The sequence below is a fragment of the Fringilla coelebs genome, assembly GCF_963513975.1.
Source record: "Fringilla coelebs genome assembly, chromosome: 9".
Classification (NCBI taxonomy): Eukaryota; Metazoa; Chordata; class Aves; order Passeriformes; family Fringillidae; genus Fringilla; species Fringilla coelebs.
This window is the reverse complement of record NC_140067.1, coordinates 3,440,799-3,466,855: the sequence shown is the minus strand read 5'-3', so window position 1 is coordinate 3,466,855 and position 26,057 is coordinate 3,440,799. Positions and strand designations below refer to the sequence as shown.

General features: G+C 40.7%; 1 protein-coding gene across 5 annotated transcripts in view; it reads left to right on the top strand.

Annotated features, from left to right (window-relative positions):
* FGGY (FGGY carbohydrate kinase domain containing) overlaps positions 1 to 26,057 on the top strand; it is a 127,794-nt gene that overhangs the window by 7,252 nt on the left and 94,485 nt on the right. For 4 of the 5 annotated variants that reach the window (XM_084211062.1, XM_084211064.1, XM_084211065.1 and 1 more), the window contains 4 exons: positions 3,134 to 3,346; positions 5,207 to 5,318; positions 7,112 to 7,263; positions 16,459 to 16,544. In XM_084211062.1, coding sequence (XP_084067188.1) covers positions 3,146 to 3,346; positions 5,207 to 5,318; positions 7,112 to 7,263; positions 16,459 to 16,544 — 551 coding nt within the window. In that variant the 5' untranslated portion in view covers positions 3,134 to 3,145. Of the gene's footprint in view, positions 1 to 3,133; positions 3,347 to 5,206; positions 5,319 to 7,111; positions 7,264 to 16,458; positions 16,545 to 26,057 lie in introns of those variants that run through there. The other variant, XM_084211063.1, reaches the window with a different exon arrangement.

Genomic DNA, 26,057 nt, shown 5'->3' with positions numbered 1-26,057 from the left:
CATTTTATTTCAGTCATTTTTCCTCATGATTGTATTGCCTGCAGAAGCAAAGAATCCAGCAGATAAAAAAATCCAAACCAACCTTTTATTTGCACAACAGTTTTCTTTTCACATGGCAATGAATGTTGGTGTCCAAATTCCAAAGCAACAAGCTTGTGCAGGGACCTTCTCTTACCCCTGAAATCCATTAAATTCCTTCAGCTCTGATTTGGAGCTTCCATTTGTACCAAAGAAATCTTCTAGAAACAAAACAGAATGACAACATTCCTTTTAAAAATTCTTATCACTGTACTTTGGCTAAATATTTTCCACCAGCTTCTTTGCTGAGTTCTTAGGTTCTCAAGAAATACCCTTGGGCGGAGTCCATAATTACTGACAATTATGACCTAGAGATGACAGTGCTTTTTGTGGATGGGGTTGATAGGTAGGTGGCGTACCAAGTGTTTGGTATTCCAAAAAAACCCTTGGCATCAAATTATGTTTTTGCAAGCAGATCAGATCCTGTTGCAGAGACACTTTGAAAAGCCTCTGTAACTTAGTGCTTGCTGTTCTTGAAAAAGGATTCATATTTACTTTTAGCCTTTTCTTCATGAGATAATGAGTGAATCTTGCTGCTTTGTGAGTCTAGGTGAGCTTTATTCAGAAAGAGACCAGTTAAAGTAAGTTTGGGGTTCTTGGTTTTGTACTGTCACTTAACTCTTTCCTGTTCCCACTGATTGACAGCAATAAACTGGTGGATGTGCAAAGGCTGATATGCACTGCTCAAGCACATAAACAAACTCTGCTTCCTGCCCAGTCACTCACACAGGCACATCCTGGTTGCTTAGTAAGGAAAAAAAAGGAAAGTAAACATTACATGGGCAGATTGGGTTCCAGGTTTCAAATGTTTGTGGGAAGAATCCAATGCAAAGCCATAATTTCAAGTGCTGAGTAGGAGGTACTGTGAGCTTAATTCTCTAACATCTGCTAAGCTTGTTCTCTAAGTAGCAAAAACACATTAATGAGCTAAAATCAAGGCTGCCATACAAGGAAGAGAAATTTGGAGTAATATTGTGTGTGTGAGCAGGAGGCAGGATATAAAATACTCCTTTTGCTATTTGTATTTAGTGAAGAGCAAGTAAGAAGGATTTGCCTATGTTTAAAAAAAAGAATCTGGTTTGCAGCTTGTGGTTTATTCTCAACTTTTTATGAGTCAGCAGCTAAAGGCAGAGCTGAAATAGGGGAAAAACAGGGAAATTTGTGAGATAGGTTCAGGAACAGTATTATGCAATGTCTGTGTAGTAAAATTTCTCACAAAGAGCTTGCAGCACCTGCAGCCAGCCTTTGGAGCTTTGAGGAGGCGAAGTCCAAAATTAAGAGGTAAATACCATCTTGAAAAGAATATCTTAAAACTGCTTTTCCAGCTGAGGGCTAAGAGGGAGAAGCGGAGTGCTGTCACCCCCCAGGTGACAGATGCAGTATTAATCACCCCTAGCAGCAGAGTTGTCTTCTCTGGCAGAGGGATTGGCTTTTGTTCCTCTGACCAGGTCACAGAGCCAGGGCCAAGAAAATAAAGCAGGCCTTCTTGCCAATATTCCTAGGTGTTAGACTCATGGCACACCATTATTTTTAGCTGATTGCTCATCGCTTGGACACATGACCTTGCTTAAGGAGATTAGTGTGTGTTGCACCTAATCTGCTGGGCAGAACCAGCATGCTGGGAGGCAGCAGCCAGGATTTCCAGCAGGACCACAATATGCTCTATATAGCTTGGAGGTTTTTCTGCTTTCTGACATTATTACAAGCTGGTGATCTGTGCAGCTGCTCCTGTGACCCTGCAGGGTGTGAGCAGAATGTGGTGTGATGGCTGCTTTGGTCTGTACCAGGGACAGAATTACCTCGTGCTGGCCAAGCAAAGAACAAAACCATGGGCCCTGGACCCAGCAATGGGGTCTGGGCATGAAGTACCAGATTGAAACAGGGAAAAATGATTGTGTGATAGCAGATCTCCACTGACTGACAATATTCCCATGAGCTGTTTAAAGGGTCGGAGGAAGGGAAGCCTCAGTTGGTTTCTTCAGCCAAGGTTTTGTTTTATGCCATTTTCAGTGCAAATGAAAACTTTGTCCTAATTAATTATTATCCAAAGTTGGAATTTTCTGAGACTGGGGGCTCCTTGTTTTCTTTTCTATTTCACCTGCTGCCTCTAACCCTCAATGATTGTAGATTTGTGATATCTGTCAGCAGCAGTGTTTACAAGCCAGCCATGGATAAGAAAGACACCTACATTATGCCAGTAGGTCTTGACCTGTACTCAATGTTGTTATTAAAAAAAAAAGAAAAAAAATATTAATTTGAAATGTGAATAATCATATTCCATTAATCAGGACTTTCCAAATCTTTCCCCCTTTGCTTATATTCCTCCCTCTAGCCACCCCATCTGCCATATACAGATATTATCAGGTCACTTCTTTAGGAGAAGTGGGCTGTTTTTAAGTAGAGCCATTTTGATGCTTTGGAAATACCATGTGTTTTAAATGCTAATTTATCCATTCATTTTCTGAATATCAGAAGCTGTGTGTCAGCTGAGTTTCATGTGTTTCAGAGATGTAAAAGGTTCATACAAGCACTAAACAGGGTACTTGTCTGACATTTTAAATATTTCTATCAGCTCTTAGCATTCTCACAGCTTGATTAAAATGTAAATGTTAACTATTAATTAAGAACAAACCGTGAGAAATTAAGAACAGTGAATTTGTCACTGTATTAAATGTCAAATAGTTAATATAGTGAAATAAGCAACTCATTGTGAATAATTAAATCAATTAACTTAACCTCACTTTGTTCTTGTAGGATGTCAGAGTAGGCAGAGTTTTCACACCATGCTCTCATGGCTCAATACATTTTCACAAAATTATTTTCTGAGTCTTAAAAGTGGTGTGAATTGATGGTGGAGAGCTCTTGGAAACTTAACTTTAGTTATTCTTTTTTCCTCTGGGTAACATGTAACCGATTGTCATGTAGTTACTTTATAATTATCTGCATCACACCACGGGTGGGATGTTTGGCTTGATGGGAGGCAGCAGCTCTTGGCACTTTTTCCATCAGTCATTGTATCTGCTCTTAACCCCTTTTTTTCCTTTTCCTTCAACAGGTTTTATTAAAAATGCCCAGTGAGAAGCAGACTGCAGTGAAATACTATGTTGGAGTTGACGTGGGCTCAGCCAGCGTTCGCGCGGCGCTGGTGGACAGCTTTGGGACAGTGGTGGCACACGCAGAACAGCCCATCCAGGTTTGGGAGCCCCGGCCAGATCACTATGAGCAATCCTCTGCAGACATCTGGGCGGCCTGCTGCTCTGTCACAAAGGTGGGCAAGGGCAGAATGAAGGATTTGGGTTGCAGGTGGCTCTGGAAATTTTGAATGTTCACGGTCCTGCAGTCCCCGTGCCTGTCCACTTCCACTAGGGTCTGTTCCTGCTGTGTAACTTGTGACCACCCTTGTGCATTGAAAGCACCTTGAGGCTGATGCAGCCTCACAAATGTCTGTTTTACTCGTGAGGAATTGAAGGCCAGAGTGGAAAAACTCATCCTACAGCTGCAAATAGGACAAAAGACCTTTCTTTGTGCTGGTACTGCAGAGGGAGGATTTAGCCACTGCCTCCAGGTCTCACATCTGTGAGCTTTGTTTAGCTGGTGTATGGTCTACCCACGAGACAGTTCTTGGAGGAGTCAAGGTTGCTCAGAACCTGGCAGTGTATGTATCTAGAGAAGTGCATTGGGCTGCTCTGGAATCATAGAGGAGAATTTATTGTAGAGAAATTGTAATCTGGTTTGTGGATGGCCCCTAAAGTAACACTTGTTATCCTCATTATAAGAGGATATATAAGTGTTATAAGACCAAAATAAATAATCAATGTCTGTGGATAGTATCAGGCATAAAACCAGACTGAAATAGACTTTACTACAGGGGAAAATTTTTTACCCTCTGATCCAGGGCTCTGCCTGTACATGCTGGAGATAAAGGTGAATTAGAGACCTTGCTTGCAGTGCACACAGAGGCCATTTCATCCTCCTCACTACAGCCCCTGCCTGCTGCATGTTCTAAAGTTGGCTTTTTAAATATTCATGATAAGCTTGGTAATTTGCAGATGGACTGTTCGCCCATTGTCTTGTTATTGATCAGCCTTTTCAAACATTAATGAGCTTGGCTCTGCAGAAATGCCCTGAGATGGAGAAGAGGAGGTGAGTGGATAGAAGGAAAAGAAGGGAGTGACAGGAATGATAGGGAAGAACAGCTTGACATTAAAGCAGAGCAAGTCTTCCTCTGCTTATTTGATTTTTCTGTGTCTGAGTGGCTTTGTTCTTGCTCTTGACCTCTTTAAATGCAATGTCTTATATTTAAGCAATAAAATGGTCTCAGAAACTGCAGTTTTACAGAGCCAATAAGAGACTGGCACTGTGCAAGTCTACTGAAAGTCTTTCCTTATAGTACTAATTAAAATAATGATATTTTTATTGTTGCTAAGAAGTGAAAATTTATTACCATGCTACATTTTAGGTGTCTTGCAACCTCATTTGGCACTTAATCCTTGTGGGTGTTGTGTTTTTTTTTCCAGTGCTGCTGGAAGCCATGAGGTTCAGGCATTTTGGGGCAATGGTTTGGGTATTTTTTTTTTTTTAACTTTCCAAAAAGTGTGCTATTCACACTCTTGGTAGCTGAGTAAAGGTGTGCATTGCAGAGGTGTTATCATGGCTACAGGTTTTGACCAACTGTAGTTTTGGGACTCTTTAGTATTGCAAGACAAACACGGTATTACCACAGCAATTCTGAAAGACTGTTCCTTCTACAGGCAGGAAGTCAGTGAAGTAACTGATGGAAACAACTTGGTCCTAATCCTGGTCTGTGTTTCACATCCAGCTCAGCTACAAGCTTTAGAAAAGAGATAAAATTAACATTGCATGTTTTCTGCTACCTTTATTTACTGATAATTTTGTGCTTCCTGCTTTTATCCAGGACGGTGGATAAAGGCCTCTGAATTTGGATTTGAAACACAAAGAATTTCTGACAATTTGATGTGGTCATGATTGGAAGTTTTAAAGAACACTGAATTTAGGAAATTTCAGCATTTGAGCTAACTTGTAACTCATTTTGTGTACTCCTTAGTTCACATGGCACTTGCACGTGCATGGATATGTTTGTATTCCTGTGTGTTTTGTGTATTTTCAGGAAGTTGTCCGTGGAGTGGATGCCAGCCAGATTCGAGGGCTTGGGTTTGATGCTACCTGTTCCCTTGTTGTGGTGGATAAACAATTCCAGCCTTTGGCAGTGAACTCTGAAGGTAGGGCTGCATCAAAACATGGTGTTACTGTGTGAGTTTTACCATTGGTGGGAGGGAACTTCCCATGTCCTCCAAATGCCAAGTGGTGGGGCTGATTCTTGGAGATGGAGATGACACAAACTCTTTTTTATAAGAGGATTTTTTTCCCCTGGTGTTTCTGTTTTAATTTTACTGCAAAATTAATTCTGAGATGAGAATTACTTGCTGTTTGGTTAAATATTTGGTGTCCTAAGATCACATTCATTCATCTTGGCTCTGAGAAATTGCTTCTTAGGGAAACCTACCCTCATTTTTCTTTTCGGCATGTTTTCTTCTCCTTCAGACTGTACTGATCATGACTTTTATAGTGTGTATAAATGCCCATCCACACTGGCTAAAGGAATGTTAGAAATGTTAGTGTTAGTGTAGTCTAACTGCTTCCTCTGTCATGGAGCTGCAGGCAAAGAGTTCAGTTTGTGTATTTTATTACACTGGTGTTCTGTCTTTGTCTAGGACAGCACTAAACTTCAGAAACAGTCTGTGACCTTTTTCTAAAAATCTGGGGGGTCTTATTAGTTTTTGGGTAGATGATTCAGAATGATTCAGAAGACTCCCAAAAAGTCTGTGCTGCACTTTTTTTTTTTTTTTACCTAGTGAATCTCACTTAAGATTAGGTGTGTGCTATATCAGTAGTTACAGAGACATAATCATAATTCTGTATATGTTCCCTTTCTGTTCTCAGATGTGTTTGTCATCTCCTTCTATCCTTCTCAAAACCCAGCTTTGCCCCCAAAATGTCCTTTTCTAAATTTAGATCAGATTATTTATTTTTCAGTTTGAGAGTCTCTTACAATCTATTCAATGCCTAATGATGTCTGAGGCTATTTTGGGTCTAATGAGTCAAATTCAGTTCTCATTTTCTGTGCTCTGATATTCCCAAGAACTTTGAGTTTACACAGTGGTGGTGCTAAACAACAAGACAAGAATTCACTCAATGCTGTAATGCTGTGAAGAGCCTTGCAGTGGTGATGTTTCAGGCAGTTTCTGAGCTGTATTTCAATCCATTTTAGAAATATTGATGTGTCTCACACTTCTGCCTTTTTTTGCACTATGTTTTCAAGATGGTGCTTGAGTGGCTTGCCATGGGGTGTGCAGTGTACTTAGCCAGAGAGGAATCTGCAGTGTCACCTGGATTAGTGTTCCCTCTCTCTGGCAGGTCCTCTGGAGGTTAATTTGGATGAAATGTTCTTTGCTTCTTGTTCTCATTTGTGCGTGCTGCCGACTTGCCAAATGCTTTTTCCTTGCACGTCCAAAATAAAAACATTTCAGCAAATTATCCCCTTTGAAATAGTATTTTGGAAAGGAATTAGGGTGGTTCTTCTCATAACCATAGAAGAGGAGAGAGAATCCCTGTAGTTGATTGAGTTAATTTCAATTTACAACATAATTGTTCAGATTGTGTCACATTTTTAGTTTTTGGTCACCAGAATGTTCCTTTATATTTTTAACTAAATATGTGAACTTTGTCAGGAAGTTTGGGTTCTTTGAATGAAATACAAGAGAACATGGAGTTCTTGGATGCTCACAAGCCTGATTGGTTTCAGTCAGCATTTTCAGTGCTCAACATGTGCTAAAGTTGGGTTAGAGGGCTAAAATTTTATGTTTAGATATCCACTGTGAATCATTAACACAAGTAGAATTTGAGTTTTCAGTGTAGAAGTGGAAGTGTGAAGCAGTTTAGAGCCTAGTAACTTACAGTGCTGAGCTGGGTTTAAAGCAGAGCTAAGAGAACTCTTTTCCTGTTTTCCCCCAAGGACAGAACCATAGGAATGTGATCATGTGGATGGACCATCGTGCAGCCAGCCAGGTCAAGCACATCAATGCCACCCAGCACAGGGTTCTGAGCTACGTAGGGGGAGCCATGTCTGTGGAAATGCAGCCTCCTAAATTGCTCTGGATAAAGGAAGTGAGTACATTTAACACTCTGGTGCATTTGTACTAGTGATTAGTGCCCTTGTTAATTCCTGAGAACGAGATGTCTAAAACAAAAGCCTTCAGTCTTAGTGTTGAACGCCAAGGTGTGTGCAGAGTAAGGTCAGGCAAAAGTTGTGATTTAAACCTTTTACAGTTCTTTCTTCCTCTCAGTTTTGTAGAAATATGTTTGATTTTATTGAAGTGGAGTGTTCCCTGAGAGAAACATTCCATATGCCTTCCTTATCTAAGATTAGATATACATACAAATAGAGGTACAGATAATAAATGAAGTATCCTAGGATTTAGTTATGGAGATGTGTTTCCTACTCCAGCTGGAGCCTGGAGTGCCAGAGGAGGGCCTTTGAGGCCTCCAGCAGTTCAGGGTGTGATGGCCTTGGCTGCTGGTAGAGGAACTCTCCAATTCCAGCTTCAGTTCAGTTCTGTCCCATCAGTAGGAATAAACCATGTGTAGAGAGGGAAGGTGCCCTGTGTGTAATGTGGAGCTCTACCTCTGTTTCCTGTGTTTAAATTTGGTGTGTTACAATGAAGTATGGCCTCTTAATAACAACTGTCAGATAAAAGGAGAGACACTTGCCACTTGAAATTTTTATAACCTCCTCCAGCCTGGCTTTTTACATTTGGCCTCAATGATGCTTACTGTCATTTTAACAAAGCCCAAATGTAAATTACTTGCTGCCAGTTTCAAGCAGCCAAATTCTCCTGTCCTTACAGACATGAGACATTAGATTGTAACAAGGTGCAGATTGGGGATAGTCAAAGGAATTAACTGGTAGAAGCAGGTATGACAGATTAATGATAATAGAGGGTAATGAATGTTGATAATGAAATGTGAATATCCATCTACTAGTTCTTCCCTTCTCGAGCTATGAGTATCATACATCAGTCATTTTATAAATAAAAAAATGTAAGCTGTAAAAACATTAAATGAATCCTTTGCATTTAAAGCATTTTTATATTGTAAGGTCTGGGATATCAGTACCTGACTGCTCAGGAAATCCAGAATTATGGGGTGACCAAATGTGGTGTCATGGAGGTGTGAGCCTGCTGTGACCTCAAAGCCCTGTGCATGACTGCTGGGGTGTAAAGGGGAGAGCATTGCAGGGCTTGTTCCCTCCATGAGCCGTGGGTGGGACACAGGATTCTCCTGACCCCAGGTGCCAGCCAGCAGCAGGGATTTCCTGGCAGAAGGGTGGTATAGAACAGGGCTTGTTCACGTGTTCCTTTTCAGCTCCTGACACACCAGCTAAGGAGATTATTGTCCTTAAGAGAGGGTTTTTCACCTCAGTGTCTGCCTGCTGAGCTGCCCACTCACAGCTCCTGAGTGCTCTGGCCATGACTCACCATTAAACTGCTTAAGCTTGTCCTGCTTAGCTCGGGCACTTCAGCACCCACAGCAGCACCTCAGCTGTTCAGGAGCAGGAACAGTTATCCTGCAGTGGGCTGTAATCTGCTGAGATTTGGCTAAACCTTTCAGCTCTGGAGGGGTGAGGGATTGAGTGCTTTTACTGCTTCTGTACTCTTTGCAAAGTAGGAGGGGGAAAGGAATTGGATGCAGAGGGAGGGTTTGTTTTCAGTGCCAGACACAGTAATGCATCCATGGCTTACCTGACATCAGGGCTGTCAGCAAAGGGTCACTTTGGCCTCTGACAGCTCAAACTCAGCCTCATGCAATGCAAGTGTCCTCACTTTTTGCCAAGAAAGGCAAATCTTACAATAACTTTGAATGTCAGGTTGTTCAGATGAAACCTACAACAGCAGTTTGCACATCTGATGTTTCTCAGTGGACTGTCTGGGCTACAAATATAAATTGTCTTCAGATTCTTTGTTATCAATATTTTATATATCAATAAACTGTGACACAGGTATTACAGATATGGTCAGGAAAAATACTTATAGAATGGTATTTAATGTGTTCTCCCTGTATTGTATTTATTTTCTATGTTTAGTGGATTTCCCAGTGGCAGAGTGAGATTTTGGTCTGGCTCATACACCACAGGGAAAATATACTTTATATTCTGACTACAGGATTATCTCTTAAGCTAGTGATAATGCACAAGCTGGTAAAAAGGAAGCTTAATTTTCAAATCACATGGGAGAATTGCAAGATTAGCAGGTAGAAGGACACATCTTTGTTTTATTCTATCTTTTTCAACTATCTGAGGGCTTTGCAAATTTGAAACTGAAATTCCCATTATGCTTCTACCTAATTATGCTAGCTGGTGTTCAGAAAATGAGTGCACTGTACCTGGTTTGACCTGGTTACTGCCTGGGAAAGTTTCACACTGTTCCCCACACTGTGCCTGGCTGTGATCACGGCTTTGGTCTCTCCAGCTTTCCTGACTACTGAGTGCAGTGAGATGGGTTTTTCTCTTCCCTTTTCTTCCTTATTCCTTTCTCAATATTCCTCCCTAATGTTGTCATGTGCCTGACAGCATCCCAGGAAGTTAGGACAAAAGCAGTGGATTGGGCACATTCTCCTGTGTCTGACCATAATCAAAACTGGCTAAACCAAGGTGTATCCAGAAGCTACTTTGAGCCTTTGTTCCTTTGGTTGGCATCATGTTTCTGGAACGTTCTTGATCAGAAGGCTTGACATGGCTGCAACACCTTCAACACAGGGATGTTTGTAAAGAAAATAGAACAAAACCCACAGTCAGACACATTGCACAGTCATGCTCCAGGTCATCATGTACACCATAACATATGAAGGATCACTGTTGACTCTTGCTTTGAATTCTCTGAACTTCCCAGGAATTTAATGTTTTTGCTATTAAATGTTTTTGCTGTTTTCCCTCTGTACATCTTTGCCTGGGATTGGAGCTGTGCACATTCAACAGCTGCTTGCATTCATGTGGGTTTTGCAGAGAGAGTGCAGTGGGGAAAAGTACTGCTTTATGTCTGAAGTGAAATAATAAAATAGAAGTTAAATAATAACGATAAAATAGATAAAAGATAAATTTAGGGGATTACTACGTGCACTTTTGGAAGGAAGTTATTCAAAGTGCTGATACTAAATGATGGTTGGTCTGTTGTTACACTGAGAAGTTAATTGTGTGTACATTGTTACCAAATCCTCCCTCTCCCTTTCCATGGTGCTGACCTGGGTCTGGAAAGCCACTTTAGGAGAAGCTCTTGTCTCATGTTTTTCCCTGGGTTCTCCTAACAACAGTGTTTGCAAACCTGATCTGTGTGAGGAAGGGTCTGACATGGGTCTGACCAGCAGTGCTGGTACATTGTGAGTGATTAGGGTGACTCTCAAAGAAAGAAGTGGAATTTCTGTGGCTTGAAGAATTTTCATCTAAGCAATTAAAAGTATTTCTAAAGAATATGACTTTGCAAATTTACTGTGAATTGGTTAGAAGTAATGAAGAGGAAGGAGAAGGGGGAAAGGACGAAGGTGACTTACAAGGCAGTTGGAGAGGGACTTTGGACAAAGGTCTGGAGTGACAGGACAAGGGGGAATGGTTTCACACTCACAGAGGGCAGGGTTAGGTGGGAAGAAATTCTTCCCTGTGAGGGTGGTGAGGTTGTGGCACAGGTTGCCCAGAGAAGCTCTGGCTGCCCCATCCCTGAAAATGTCCAAGGCCAGGAGGGGCTTGGAGCAGCCTAGGATAGTGGAAGGTGTCCCTGCCCATGGCAGGGAGTGGAACTGGGTGAGCTTTAAGATCCCTTCCAACCCAAACCAGTCTGGGATTCAATAATGACCTAACTGTGCTTTTCCATTTCCATCACCTTGTTCCTGGAATTGAAGCTGCAGATGACCTCACTCAGTGAGAGGAATGAGCTGACACCACTGTACAAGAAGTAGATACTGGTCCTTATCTCTTGTGGCTTTCTTCTTCCTCTCCCCTTGTATTTATTTGTGGAGGGGTGCTGCAGGTTTTTTTTAAAGTCACAAGTTACTCTCATCTGCTTCTTTTTGACTTTCTTTTTCCATATAATGTTTTCTCTTTCACATTTCATCTCCCTACACAGCATACAGATGTAAGTAGTGCTGGAGGCTTCAGGGTGTATTCTCTTTTTCCAGCTCCTCATCTCCATTCCACTTTGAGTTTGAATTAAAAGCCTAAATTTTTAAGGCCATAATAGGCTTTTTGAGGTCTTCTCTTTGATTTATATTTGCTTATATTCAGTCCAATTTGATTTGGGCTGAAATCATTTTACCCTCTGGTACCTCTTAATCCATGAAATTAATTGGTTGGTCTTGATGCTTGTGCTTGCAGATAGGTGCTCCTATGGCAAAGCCATCCCTGCAAGTGGAGTTTGTGTATTGGGCACAAAGGTTGGCAGTAAATGATCAGCTGAATGCAGCTCCTGTGAGGCCTGTGGGGCACTCTGGTTAAAGTGTGCACATCTGTGGCTCCCTTAGGAGCAGCACTGTATTTTTTTGCCTGTGTGGATCATGTGTGGTGATGGAGTCCAGTGTTAAAATGCAAAACCAAACAAATACATGGTTTTTTATAAAGCTGGCTTCTGTGGATGCAGCCACCTTTGACTTTTGACATGTGGTCACATGAATTGAGAACATTAACTGTAAATGAAGGTGAAACAAAGAATCCTTTGACAAATATTTAGCAACTAGCTGAAACATGGTTCTGACAAAGTCTTCCTGAAGCCACTAAGGTAAATTTGAATATAACCTTCACTAAAAAGGAAAGTAATTCCTGGTTATTGGTTCTTTTAAAATAGCCAATTAAATTCACTCCTTTTGCTGTTATTTCCTTAGATTTTGTTCTTTATAATTTTCTTACAAAGTGTTATTTCAGTAGTTTTTTACATCTGTAGCTGCCAGTATGTTTTTTTTTGCAGTTTATTAAGGGGTTTCTGTAATTTTGGTGACTTTGGCTAAAAAAGTTGGATGTTTACTCCCTGACTGAGTGTGTAGGTAGTTCTGGGAGGTAGATGCCTGCATGTGAGCTGAAAATGTGAGTACATAACTCCTTCACTTGGGAAATATTTTGCTGCAGGAGTTTGTCAGTACAACACAACTGTACATATATTGATGCTTTGGCAAACCAGTGTTAGAGCAGTGAGAACACAGCTCAAACACAGCAATGCAAGAACTGCAGGGAAGTGTTGCCCAGCTACAGAATTAGCCTGTTAGTATTTTTTTTTCCTAGAGATAGAAGAAAAAAATGTTGTTTACTAATTTCTGGCTGCAAATGTTATTGTAGCTTGTGCCAAAATGAAAGGATGCATGTTATGTTTTCCTCATACTGATGACATTACAAACCAGCTATTTCTAAAAAACACTAGTCCTGTTAAATCAGAGATGCTGAACTTCATTGGTTTTTTTTTTAAGTGGGTGGGGGATGTTGGACTGGGGGCAGGTATTTGCTTGGTAACTGCTTCCAAATAAAGTGCAGTCTTCTATATTCCATTTTCACAACTCTGCTCTTAATTTCATATTTAAGAGCGAAGAAGAGCCTCCCTTTAGGGAAAAAAACCCCAAAACATGGAGTGACTGTTTAACATATCATTCCTCTGCCATTAATAGCCAAAATCAATAGTCAGTGAATAGGTTTTTTTCTGACAGTCAGTGATCTTCCTGTATGTTACAGTTCACATCCTTGGTTAGAGATGCTGTTTGATCCATCACCCTTCTTCCTTCTGCATACCCATGACTTGCAGCTAGCAGTGGGATCATTTGCAGAAACAATAAAAACCTCTCTTTCCCTGACAGTGGGGGGGAGGATAGTGCATGTAGTGGCATTAGCTTGGCAGCAGCTCCTTTGCTGGTGCATGTCTTCTTCACTGCTTGCTGCCCTTGCAGCTGGCTTTTTGTCTTGTTGAATGTGACTGAATATTTTTCCATTAAAATGAATAATAAATTCTGTGTTAAATGAGAATGACTCCAGGCTGTTGAGTTTGGAACTGAACTCTTGTTTAGAATTGTTTATAAATGTTTCAACACTCTGTGTTATCACAATCCATACACAGTGCAGACACACATGCATAAGTTGTACTTCAGACTGAATCTGGTTTTTAGCTGCAGTTGCTGATCAGGCAGAAGTGCCATTCAGAAGCAGCACTCACAGCTGGGAGATTTGAAGCACCTGCACCTTAGAGCATGTACTGCTTGGGCTGTCCCCTCTGTGTCTCCTGTCCTCTGCAGTGGGACAAGGCTCCCAGCAGGCACACACTGTCCTCCCTGCCTTGTTCCAGCTTCTCCAGCTTGGATTCCACATGCCTGCTCTGTCTCTCTGCAGCCCTTTCTGGCCTGGGCTCTGGTGCTTGCCTGTCTGTGGTGCCATGCCCAGGATGCCTCAGGGATTTAAGGATGCCTGCACCAGTGTCTGGGTGGTGCAGGCAGTTTTCTCCCACTTCAGCAGCAGCATTACTCCAAGAGTTTACTTTCCAAGCCTCTCTCCCCCTGCCCTAGTTCCTGACTCTGATAATCTTTAGCCAGTTAATCTTTTACCAGTTGGAGTGCAAATTGTGTCAGAATTGATCAGTTTGCAGCCATGGCTCTGGCAAGGTTGGAATTTCTGCTCATGGCCTATCTTGGGTGTCTGGAATAGCTCTATCACATGGCTTGGCATCCAGTGTGAAGTGTGGGAGATCCAAGTTGTAAGTCCTTGCTTTGAGTTGGAGCAGGGCATGGGACATGAGTTTTTAGATCCCTGTGAGTGTGTGCATAATTCCCTTTCTTCCTTTCACACAATGTGCATTTGTTTTCTGTAATTTAGATAAAGATGTATGTATTTTCAGTCCAATTAAGAAATCCCTCATTTTCCCTTCTTGCCTGGGAAGATTAAAATACATTGCACTACATAATTCTTAAACTCTTTGACCCTACGTATTTGGGATTACCTGTAACAATGTCAAAATGTTATTCTGTGGAGGTTGAGCTGTTAAAGCAATCCAAAACAATCAGAGAGAGAGATGAAGAAAGGGCACCCCATAAGTACCTCTGGAAAGCAGAAAGTTTGTGAGTTCCTTTGCAAGTAAGTTTGGAGGGTAAGTTGCAGGATGTGAATACAGCATTGGGAACGTTCCTGGATCTTTTCCACAATCCTTTTAATGTGGTCACAGACTCCTGACTGGGTGAAAATAAATTTGAATTAACTTCAGTGAGTGTTGAAAACATGGAGACTTTAAATTTGTTTGGAAAAAGCATCAGGGCGTGCTATGATTTTTTTTTTTTGTCTGTACTAATTAGTGATGACATAGCATCAAGATGGCAAAAAATGAATCATTTGGATGTTCATGAAACAAAGTATTTTGAATGTCACTAACATGTGGCTTTTGGGAATTCTTGAAGTAATAGAATAAGGATCCAAGGAGTATTTGATGAAACAGATTTATTTGAAAAGGACAGTTATTCTTAATCCAGTTTATTTTCTGATTAAAGTAACAACCAGACTACTCCTTTTGCTTCTTGAAGACTCTCAGGTGTGTTAACAACACATAATAGCTTTTATTATCAAAATAATCAAGCTGAATGATCTTTGGGCTAAACTGTGGAGCACCTTGGCATTCATACAGGAAGTTAAATGTGATGTGAGTAGCAAGCATATATGTCTGGGAGGTGAGCTAAACCTGAGTGGTCAGGAGCAGACATCCAAAAGTTGTGTATTTTATGTTAAAAAGTTGTAATCAGAGCATTTATTTTTTAAATTCAATAGAAACCCACTAAGTTTTAGAACCTTTTCAAGGTCTAAACTCAAGAAATTTTAAGACAGATTCTTGGCATGACCCAAAACTAAACAAAATTTTTGCTTTATTTGTAGTTACCCAGTTGCACATTAGTTTATTGAATTCATCAATTCCATTTCAGCAAATTCTGGGCTTGTAAGATTGTGGTTTGATATCACAGAGTGTCTAAATTGTGTTACAGAATCATAGAATCACAGGATGATTTGGGTTGGAAGGGACCTTAAAGCTCATCTCATTCCAACCTCCTGCCAGGGCAGGGACACCTTCCACTATCCCAGGTTGCTCCAAGCCCTGTCCAGCCTGGACTTGGACCCTTGCAGGGATCCAGGGGCAGCCACAGCTTCTCTGGGGAGCCTGCGCCAAGGCAACACCACCTCACAGGGAAGAATTTCAAGAGCCAAATATTATTTCTCTAAAATGGAATCATCTTCTCCTTTAGTTCAGCCTGTACATTCTTGACACTGCATGGAATTAATTTCTGTTCCAGACAGACCCTAGCAAGGACTTGTTTCTAGAGCAGGAGCTGATCTTAAGTGAGAAAACTTCACACTTTTCAATTATTTAAGAAGCTGGTGGAGGTTTTTCAAGCAATCTTAACTTCCCATGGAAGTGTAATTTGTGACCCTTGTGGGCTTTTGTGTAGTTTTGATATTCTTTACTTATTTTAATCTACTGGGGTCAGAGGGGACCATTGGGATTGCTTTGCAGGACAGTGGTGCTCACTGCCTGTCACGCTGGAATACAACATTACTCCTGGGAAAACTTTCTTCCCATTCATCTTGTTCTGATACCTGTGGGTGGTGTGGAGACTGCGTTTGTGGAAAAGTAGTTTTGAGACTATGCAGTACTAACATCAGCTGAAATCAGACTGAGCTTTGGAGATGGAAACAGGGAATAGAGCCTGGCCCAGGTGATGTGACCAGCATTTTCTGAACCATCATCTCTCTTCAGAAAACAGTGGTGGAAACTCATTGTAAATGGTCTATCTTGGTAGAAGAGTTTTTTAGGAATTTGGGAATGTCATGTGGCTTTTCAGATCTGAAAACTTTGTTTATGTACTCACAGAGCTCTTTGTTTTCTTCCTATGCTTATAATTAACAAATACTAAATTTTAAATCTTAAATTTTAAGCATTTTCAAATCTTAAATGGCTTATTTTAGAAAATAGAACATTTTTCAGGTAAATGTTTTTTGATAAAGTTGTTGACGTTGAAACTGCTCTGACACTGAGCAGCTGATGGGGAACAGAGACACCCCAGATTATTGGACTGAAACTTGTGCCTCCATGAACTCTCCATGGGGAACTTTGTCTATGATCAGTCTGTGCTGGGGAAAAGGCTCAGCTCTCCAGGCAGTAAATCAGAGAGAAGAGCTGACTGGATGATCAGCACAAGGAGATTGAAAAAACTGTCATTTTTACCTAAATATCAGGATTTTAATTGCATTAAAATAAGGGCATGACCATGCCTGACCTCTAATATCTGCCTTTCTAAACATATTTTTATTAGAACTTGCCAGAATCATGGGAGAAGGTTGGCTACTTCTTTGATCTTCCGGATTTCTTATCTTGGAAAGCCACAGGTGTCACTGCAAGGTATGTTAATTATAACAATATGGTTTTGTCTATTTTCTTATGTACATTTCTGCTTTAATTCATTCTGACTGGACCTGCTGTTATGTACATCTGTCTGTAATTCAGCCAGCTTCAAAACATCTTGAACCTATCTCCTGCCTCCATTGTGCATTCCTGAGCACAGTTGTTCCTGGGAGCAGTGGAATTCACAGTGTGTTGCTGCAAAATGTCGTTTTGGAGCATAAATATGATTGCTGGAGTTCCTGTGAGATACACTTCCAATAATTCTTTGAATTCTATTTTGTTGACAAATTTATTGACTTTTTTGAGAATTGCAAATATACACTTCTTTGCCATGTGGGAGGGCTATGGTAAAATCTAATTTAAAATGGTCACTTCACTGTAAAACATGGCAGCTGTGCTGCTCCACAAAAGTACCCTGGAATCCTTGCTGAGTAGTTGAACAAAACCCTCTGAGAGAACCCCTTAAAAGTCTGGATTAGAGTGACCAACACAGGGGAGGGGCATTTGCAGATCCTCGTGAGAAGTGAGGGCCACTATTATTTATTTAAAATCAGTGTTATTTATTTAAAGTCATGCCCAGTTCAATGCAGCTCACAATTATTTCCATTGCAGTTTGTGGAGTAGAATCCATGCAAAATGTAGTCTCAGATGAAAACTGGCCACAGGATAGTTTTAATTTCTGTGGAAATAAAGATACTTTCTTATCAGATACAGTTCTTTTTATTTGAGTGCTCTATTTCTCCCTAGTTAGTTTTCCTGATTGACGCCTATTGTTAGAGTATTATGCACTATACATTCCTTGAATTATACAGCAGGCAAGTGCTGTGATTGACTTAAAAAATGCAAAAAGAGGAGTAGTGCAAGGACTTTCCAGATGATAATTAATAAATGACATCTTAAATCTTCTTCGTTTGGACTTTCAGTCAGATTTTGCTGTCTAACTCTGACTTATGTAACAGAAGAACAACTCCCACCCCACAGATCTTGCAATCTAAATAGTCCTGTCACCTGACCCAACTCTACCTTCAAGAGGATAAATCTTTGGCTCCCAGATGATATTCCAGGGGCTGCATCTTGTGAAAGTACTCAAGACTTTTAGAATCAGCACCCTTTGTTCAGGGCATGAGGTGGGGGAGGCTTTGAAGAGAGAGGGCACAGTGATCCTGACAGCTCCATGGTCCTGCCTGGCTTTGGCTTTGTGTCCTTGGCTGCAATTTCCTGCAGGTGAAGCAGAGAATCTCTCTGCAAAAAAAAAAAAAAGAGTTGCTCAAAAGTTGAGATGCCTGAATTTAGACTGGCAAGTTAATTTCCTTAGCAAGGACAATGTGATTACTCAAAATCTTTTGATTGTGTTGATGAATGTTGTAAGGGAGAAAGGAAGGCTGGGAAGACTCTGTGGGTAAAGTCTTCCCTCATACTTTGGTTCAGAGTCTTCTATTAAGAGTAAAATACCTCCTTGTAAATCTTTCATTGCTGTCTTTAATGTGGTCCCCAAAGTCAAGCCCATTGACTCTAGTGGCTTTCTTGTAGGGTAACAAAGAAGGAAGAAAAAGACATGAAAATAAGGACAATAAACATTTTGCTGGACTCAAACCTTATTTTTTTTCTTTTCTCTGCTTTACCCCATGTACACCTGTTTTCTGAGAATTTTCTAGTAGGCTGGTGAAGTCAAGTAATTTGTCCTGCATATGCTCATAATACAGGGGAAGTGTGAATTTATCATGTATGAGATTATTACCTCTTACCACCCTTTCTGCCTTTGAGCACAAAGGAGTCTATTCACAGGGCAAGACACAGTGTTAGTCACTGTGAATCATACAGAACTTGGCCCTGATAAAAGAAGGATTTATTTTTTTAAAATTTGTTTTGGTGATGGGGATTTTACCAAAATAAATGCAATTCTGAAGGCACTTTTATAGCAAAGACCTTGGTTCTTTAAATTTTTAAGGGGCTCTCTAAAACATTTTCTATGTATTTGACATTTAGAAATTATGTAAAATCTTTTTGCCTTCAGTAAGGTCACTGTGCACAAAGTTAAGTAGTGTGTGAGATCAGAGTTTGATGTATTTGAAAAGCAGTTCTTGACGTGTGTTTCTAAGTATGAAATCCTACGTCTTTCACCTTTCATTCTGCTGGCTTGAACTGCCTTGTTGCCAATTTTTTTTCCAGTGGAGCTATAATAAACAATAAGTGTTTCTTACCCCTGAGGTGGAGGCTCAAACATCTAGAATTTTTACCTTCTGGCTTTGAAATTGCTCTGTATCTCATGGAACAACATCCACTCATCAGTTGCAAAGGATGAGTTCCAAATTTTTGATTCCTATTGTTCTTGGAAAGCTGTTGCCTGTAATGCTCCATATTTAATGTAGTTATGCTTTATTGTTTCTGCTTTGGGCTGATCAATGACCATTGACTTGTCCTGAATGATCCAGGCAGCTGACTATCCTGCATTAAAAGACAATTTCTCTTAAAATATTTTACTTAAGAATTTTGAATGTTAATTTAAACAATTAAATTAACATTTAACTAAAATGTTAGTTAAAAAAATTAACTAAATTTAACCTAGAATTTCACAGCTTTGCCCCCCAAGGCTGCAACAATGAGAGTTGGGTTTGCCACTTGAATGCTCAGTTGTCTTCTCTCAAAAGTGCTGTGGTGGAGAGGAAGAGCTGTGACAGACTCTTAGCAGTGCTTTTCAGAGGCTCAGCACTTCTGCTCGTGCTGAGTGTGACTCACTGCTCTCTCTCCCCCATGCAGGACCTCTGGTAACCTTTCCTTTATATGGTACTTTGGGTACAGCTATCTTAATCAAATCTCAACTCCTCTCTGGTTTAGTTACAGGCTACTGTGTTATGGATGGAGAGTTCTTACCAGAGATGCACATCTGCAATCTTAGTGTGTTTCTGGAGTCTTGTGAGGGATTACATTGCAGATAAGAATAGGGCTGAGCTGTTAAACTGGGTGGAATCCACACACAAATTTCTCAAAGGTCATGTGTGTTTAGACCCAGAGTTCTGCTTCAGGGCCATTTCCAATCATAGGCAACTCAGTCACTGCAAAATGAGCTAGTGTGGACTGGAATTTAAGATGAATTCTAACAAAAGAGAGATTAGACCTGTGAAGGAGGATTTGGAAATGTAGGGAGTAATGTCAGGCTGACTTTATTGAGATAGAGGGTGTCCAGCATTGTGCTGGAGGAGCCACCTCCCAAAATGACCAAAAAACATTGGAACAAGTTGAATATTTATGCAGAATTTTTTTTTGTCATGTTATTATACTCTAGATATATATGTGGGGAAAGTAATGTTCTATCTAGTAGAGACTTCATCTCATCTATGAATTTGACCCAAATAATTTTCTTGTGAAAATACTTGTCCAGTCAGTCTTCAGCTGCTTGCCATCATGACATGGGAAAGAATGGAACAGATGTTTCATATACTTCACTTTTCTAAAAGATCTCCTTCCAACAGATCTCAGGATCATGAGTTTCTCAGTTTTAAAAGGAAGAAATTCATACTGTTTATGGTAGTGATGGATTGCAAAGTGAAAAGCAAATGCTAGTAGTTGATAAAAAGCATTTCTGGGAAGCACATGACTAATATTTGTATCTGTGTAAGAGAGGAGGATCTCTCTTTAGTTCACAGTCTATTTTCAACGGGAAGATACTTGACAAATTGTTTTCTTTCATTTATGAGTTCCTTGGCTTGTGCACGTTTAAGTAGCTGGCTCTTTATGTTAAGCAGTGATTGAGTCCTTAAAGTTTATTTGTAACCTGTTTTGAGTAGCTGATAATTAGGGCTGGAGATGGCTCCCTGGCACTGATTGACTTCCAGTGAGCTCCCTGGACTTTGTCAGAGTTGATGCAGAGTGCACTGGGATGAACAGGAGTAGTGCCTGGTCCCTTGTTGAATTGTAGTGAGGGAAGCTTGTAATAAAACAATAAAGCTAGGGAGGTGCTCTAGAATCCAGGGATCTGGATTCAGACCTCTGCTCTGGGATTTGGAGAAGTGAATTAAAATCTGTGTCTTTGGAGGCGTTCAGGGAGCTGAATATATGTGAGGAGTTGATGTTTGTTCATCCCTGTGTTTGTTCTTCATCTGCTAAACTGGTGCACCCACACATCCTTGGGAGTTTGCTTACCTTTACCACTGTGAGGTCTCCTGTGGCTGTCAGAGGAGCCCTCACCAAATATTTTATCCAGCACAGGCTGGAAACTTTGAGGGGGGAGAGTGCTTTTAGAAGAGAAGCTTATGTTTAGAGGTGCTGTTGAAAAAACAAACCAGTGCGAGTTAAACCATTATCTGAAGGATGTCTGTGTCCCTTTCAAGGATTGGGCAATCTTTTCAGAGAGATGTGGTAACCGCAGCAGCACAGACACCACGTTTTGGGGCCAGCTGCCCTTCCCTTCCTTCCTAGCCTGCCATGACTAATGGATGCCCTTTGGCTGGGATCTGGCACTTGGATTCTTGTTGATATTTTGTGCCTGCTTCAAAAGATGCCCGGTCTAAAAATCAGGCCTTGTCTCTGGAAAGAAGGGGCCTGGGGAATATTGCAGAAAGCTGTTGTGATTAGTGCTGAGCCCATGGGGCAGTGACAGTGTCCTGAATTACACTCGGGTGTTGTGTCCTGTTTATGAAATGAAACCCAAGAGTTCAGACATGCAGACTTGTTTAGAGAAGTCTCTGGAGGAGAGAGAATTATCTTGAAAGGCTGCATGGGAGGGGAGGGGTGGTGTTTTTGTGGATTGGACAAAGTACCATGAATTTCTTGTCATGGAGCCAAAAGCAAGTGTCCCTGTGATGGTATGTTTGCCAAATGAGAGAATTCTACTGCTATCAGGCTTTTAATAAATTCAAAACATGTTCTTTGGAGACTGGTGACACACAGACTGATCCAGAAAATAGGAAATGTGTAGCTGGAAAAGTTTTCAGGACTGTGAAGGGCAGGTGCAATGTGGGCCATTACTGTTAGATATTTTTTTTTTTTCAAATTTAAAAATGATATGTCCTTGAGTCTACCGAATAATCTGAAAGAATTCTGTGTGCTGCAGAAAAAAATTGTCGGCAGGTCTCGTTAATGTTAGCCAGGAAGCACACAGGCAAACAGGAAGCTTTAGCTATTGTTATTGTACAAGTGCCCTTTACAAAATATTAGCAAAAGAAGCTTAATGTGTTTTCCACAAGAACAGGAGCCCTTCAGAGTGTCTCAGTGTATCTGCCCAGGGAAGAAAAACTGCACTGTCCCCTTTCAACAGCTTCAGACATACATTGAGAGGTTGCACTGCAGAAGCTTGCATTCAGGTCTTCAAATATTTACTTAATTTTTTGAAGTTGTTAGGATTGTTAATTAGCTGTGACAGTATCTACCCTTCATTTTCTATTTTGTTCATTTGCTGCTAAAAAAAAAAAAAAGCCAGCTAGGTCAGTGTAGAAAGGATTGGGGGCAGGGGATGTATTCCTGGCAGTTTGCCACAGAGACACTGAACTGAGCCAACCATGAAGTCATCGTGAACTCAGGGAGTCTCACTAATCCAAGGCAATGTGTCTTAATTTGACAAAGCAAAGGCTGCTTGATAAGCAAGCCCAGCTAGAAATGCTGTGAAATGGGGGTGTTTGTTAAGTGGAGATTGTGGACGAGAAATGTGGTGATATGAAAGGAATCATCTTGGTTTCAGGTCCTTCCTCCCCCAAGCCCAAAGGCAGGCTTGGCTCCCTTCTCCCCTGCAGCTCGGGCTGTGCAGTGGCTTGATGTGAAATTTGAGAAACATATGTAGTTTTCTATTTCAGGAAAATGATCTCAGGGATTGAATGTGTGTTTTGTTGGCTGTTAAACTCTGATCTTGCCTAGTGTGGTAGTTTGAGAGTGTGTGTGTATGTGAGTGTGTGTGTGATGGTTAAAACGTTCTCCAGCACTTAAAAACCAAAATATTAAAAACAAATCAGAGTTCATATATGCATTGTTGTTAAAGGTCTTATTTCTTCAGTCTCAAAATGCAACATCCAACATCTTAAGAAGACTCTTAAATAACTGTACTGTGTGTATCAGAAAATTTCTTTCATTTTTCCATGACAGACATTAACATTTACTTGTTAATGATAACTGGTGCACACACAGTTTCCCATCGAAGCAAAGAAACTCTGTTTAAACAACCATTTCATTGTGGGTCCTGTGTAGAAGCAGTGGAGATATATGAACACTGTAATGATTAACTTCTGTGAGGTTGAGATGACAATCTCCCCTTAATAGTATTCATAAAGAGGCAGCTGGGAGTCTGAGATGCCTCTTGCTGACATCCTCACTAATGGTGGGGCTGGATAACTGTTCTTCTCTGGACCTGGGGGAGTACTGAAGGAGGTTGTGGTGTTACAGCCTTAAATTCTGAGGAAAAATGAGACATAAACCACAGAAGAGTTTGTTGTCTTTCAGTTCTTTTAATCTCTTTTTTTTTTTTACAATCGTTTCTGTTCTCTTCAGAGCCAGGCTGGGTGTTCAGGGTGTTTCTTTTGCATTAACTCCTGTGAACACCATCAGAGATCAGACCCTCACAGTACAAGGGATGTAATAAACAATCTGTCATCTCCTTTGAAATCTTCCTTATGTGAAACCCTATGGAAAGCTGCCTTGTCCCCTGTGAGATTGAGTCTCTGTTCAGCCAGATCTGTGTAACAATTGCTTCCTTGCATAAATTTGAACCAGATAAGAAAATAGCCATGTTTATGAACTCCTGGGTCATTTACAGCCCCAGCAGTGTTTTGGTGTGCACATATATAATGCATGTATTCACAGTAAATTCTTCAAAACCACCCCCCTGAAAACAATAACATTCCAGGAAAGTTCTCATCCAGAGAAGGGAAGAAAAGCTGAGTAGCATGTGCACTGTATGTGTACATACACTGCTTAGAAGTATTAAAACTCACAGAAATTTATTATCCCATAAGGGCCTCTTTTGTCTTTTCTTTTTTTTTTTTATTTTTTAAACCCCCAAACCTTTACTCCTCTGTAATACCTTGCATATGAAAGAACCTTAATAAATTCAGCCCTTAAATGTGCTCTTAAGCAAGAAAGTGGCATTGTTATTTTATAGCTGGGAAAAGAGCCATATAATTTGAAGGGTAACATTCTTTAAGTGTTTAGCTGGGCATCCAGCTTTCTGTCTGACTTGCAGTGAGAATTAGGTGTCGTATTCCACAGGCATTTTCACAGATCACACTATAAATTATTTATTCTGGACCAATTCTTCCTCCAGACTTCCCAAACAAACGCCTTTCACCACTGGAGTGTTCCTCCTCTGCCTCTCACTGTAATACATGGCTGTAACAACAGTCTTGGCCTGGAGGGCAGTTTACCTACAGGTTTCTTTATTTTTTTTGGCTGGCTCTCTAAATCTGCTTAATGTCAGTAACTTTCACTGGAAATTCTCTGCATGCTTTAAGATGACACTGATGGTGTCAGGGTTGATTTACATTATCTCTTTAAAGTAGCATTAGCTTGCCTAGGACTTTTTCTCTTATTTGTTTTAGAATTCATGTTCTCCAGAGAGGAGCCTTTTAACTGTGAAATGTAAATAACCTGACAAGGAAGACTTCAAAAGAAAATGAGTCTTTGTCCATGGCAGTGATACCAAGCTTGCCAACTCTGTAACCTTTAAAACAGAGCACTTTTATGCTTGACCTGTCATCTGCCTATAAAAATAATCTTAGATCAATGATACAGTGCTTTCAAGAATGTGTCTGAAGAAAGCAGGCACTTCTATGGATGTGTTCTGTCATTTCTTCGTTGTGATGGACCATCTGCTGCTTTAACTCTCAGTAGGATCTGGTTATTGATTCGGTGTAAGTGCCTGGCTCAGCCTTTTGCTTGCACTGAGGTGATGAACACTTTTACTGCAGCTTGCAAATTGATGCTGCCAGATAGCCAGCCCGATATTATATAAATATATAATGTGTTACATGAAATCACCAAGGGTTGGTTTTTGCCTTCCCCCATTCTTTATTCCAGTGCCATTCCATTAAGCTGTTCTTTAGATGAAAGGTTGTAATTCAGTCTTCAGTGGATGAAATGTATATGTACTTATGGAATCAAAGACATTCCAAGAAAGGTTGTTTATTTTCTTACTACCTTCTTTAATTAAATGGCGATGGTAGGATTCTGACTGACTTCAGAGAAACAGATGAAGCAATAATGCTTGCAGTGTGATCCAGCAGGGATGGCTGGAGTTGTGCTTTTCGGTTGTTGGACGCTGCATGCATAGGAAGCTCAATTCTCCTGTGGATAGGAGAGTTGGAATTTCAGATTTCACCATGGCTGTTGGTTTAATTTTAAAGTGAAGGGGAAGTTCTGAAAGTTATATTTTACTATGACGTAACTTCAGATAATATTTGAGTTAAATATCTGGTTCATCTTGCTGACACTCAGCTTTAAACTGGAGCTGGGAATCTCAGTTAAAAGCTGTGTTTGTCCACTTTATTTCAAGTGCTCTGTCTCAGACTTGTCAGCCTGAGTTCTGAGCTTGCTGCTGTTCTGCAGTGTGGATGTATCCTGTGACTCTCTGGAGAGGGGATTAGGGAACACAGGTGTTCCTCAGAGAGCTGTCCCTGTATTCCCTGGCAGGCTGGGGCTGTCCCAGAGTCACTCCCAGCATCCACATGCCAGTGTTGGAGTAGAAGAGAATTTATGGAAGGTGACCCAGCTATTGCCTCTAGTACCCATGCACAAGGATTTTTTTGGCAAAGTGGGAAAGAAAGTAAGAAATCCCTTCATGCTGTAGGTGATTGGGAAAAATAGGAGAATGTGCAGAGATATACCTGTTAAGTTCAAAACTCTCCCCACCCTCAAAGCCCACTTGCATTTATCCCTACATAGTACATGGAGCTGGGATGATGGAAATAACTTCAACTTTCACTCACTGTAGTTTGAAACAGTTTTGAAACTGTTTAGATACTCTCCTCTCTTTCCAATCTCATTTTCCAAGGTGAGCTCATTCTTCTGAGGAATGAAGCTGGATCTGCACAATAAGGTGTTTTCATATTTAATTAAAACTGATAAGAGGGGGAGAACATGCCACAAAATACAAAGAAAACTATTTTCCTGTGGTTTTCATCTTCTGAGCTTCCCTCCATGAGACTATTTGGGGGTTTCTAATGCTGGTTTGTCGTTGTATATAAAATACCTCAAACAGACTCCTTGGAGAAAAGGAAATACCATGATATAACTTTATTTTCAGGAAAGAAATTAAGTGTTCTTTCTGTCTTTATGGAAAAAGTTGGTGTGGTGTTGTCCCTAATTCCTTCTGCACAGCATCTGTACAGGAGGTTAAGGCCCAGAGTGCTTTCATCTCCCTACAAAGAAGGGAAAACAGGGAATGTGTAAGAGCATGATGCAGTGCTGGCACCTGTTCTTCATGTCCATCCCATCCCGTGCCATTCTTGCCCTCAATTCCACTCTGAAGCTCTGTGGACACATGTGCAGTCTGCATTTAGTCTCCTTCACAGATGGCATCTTTCATGTGCA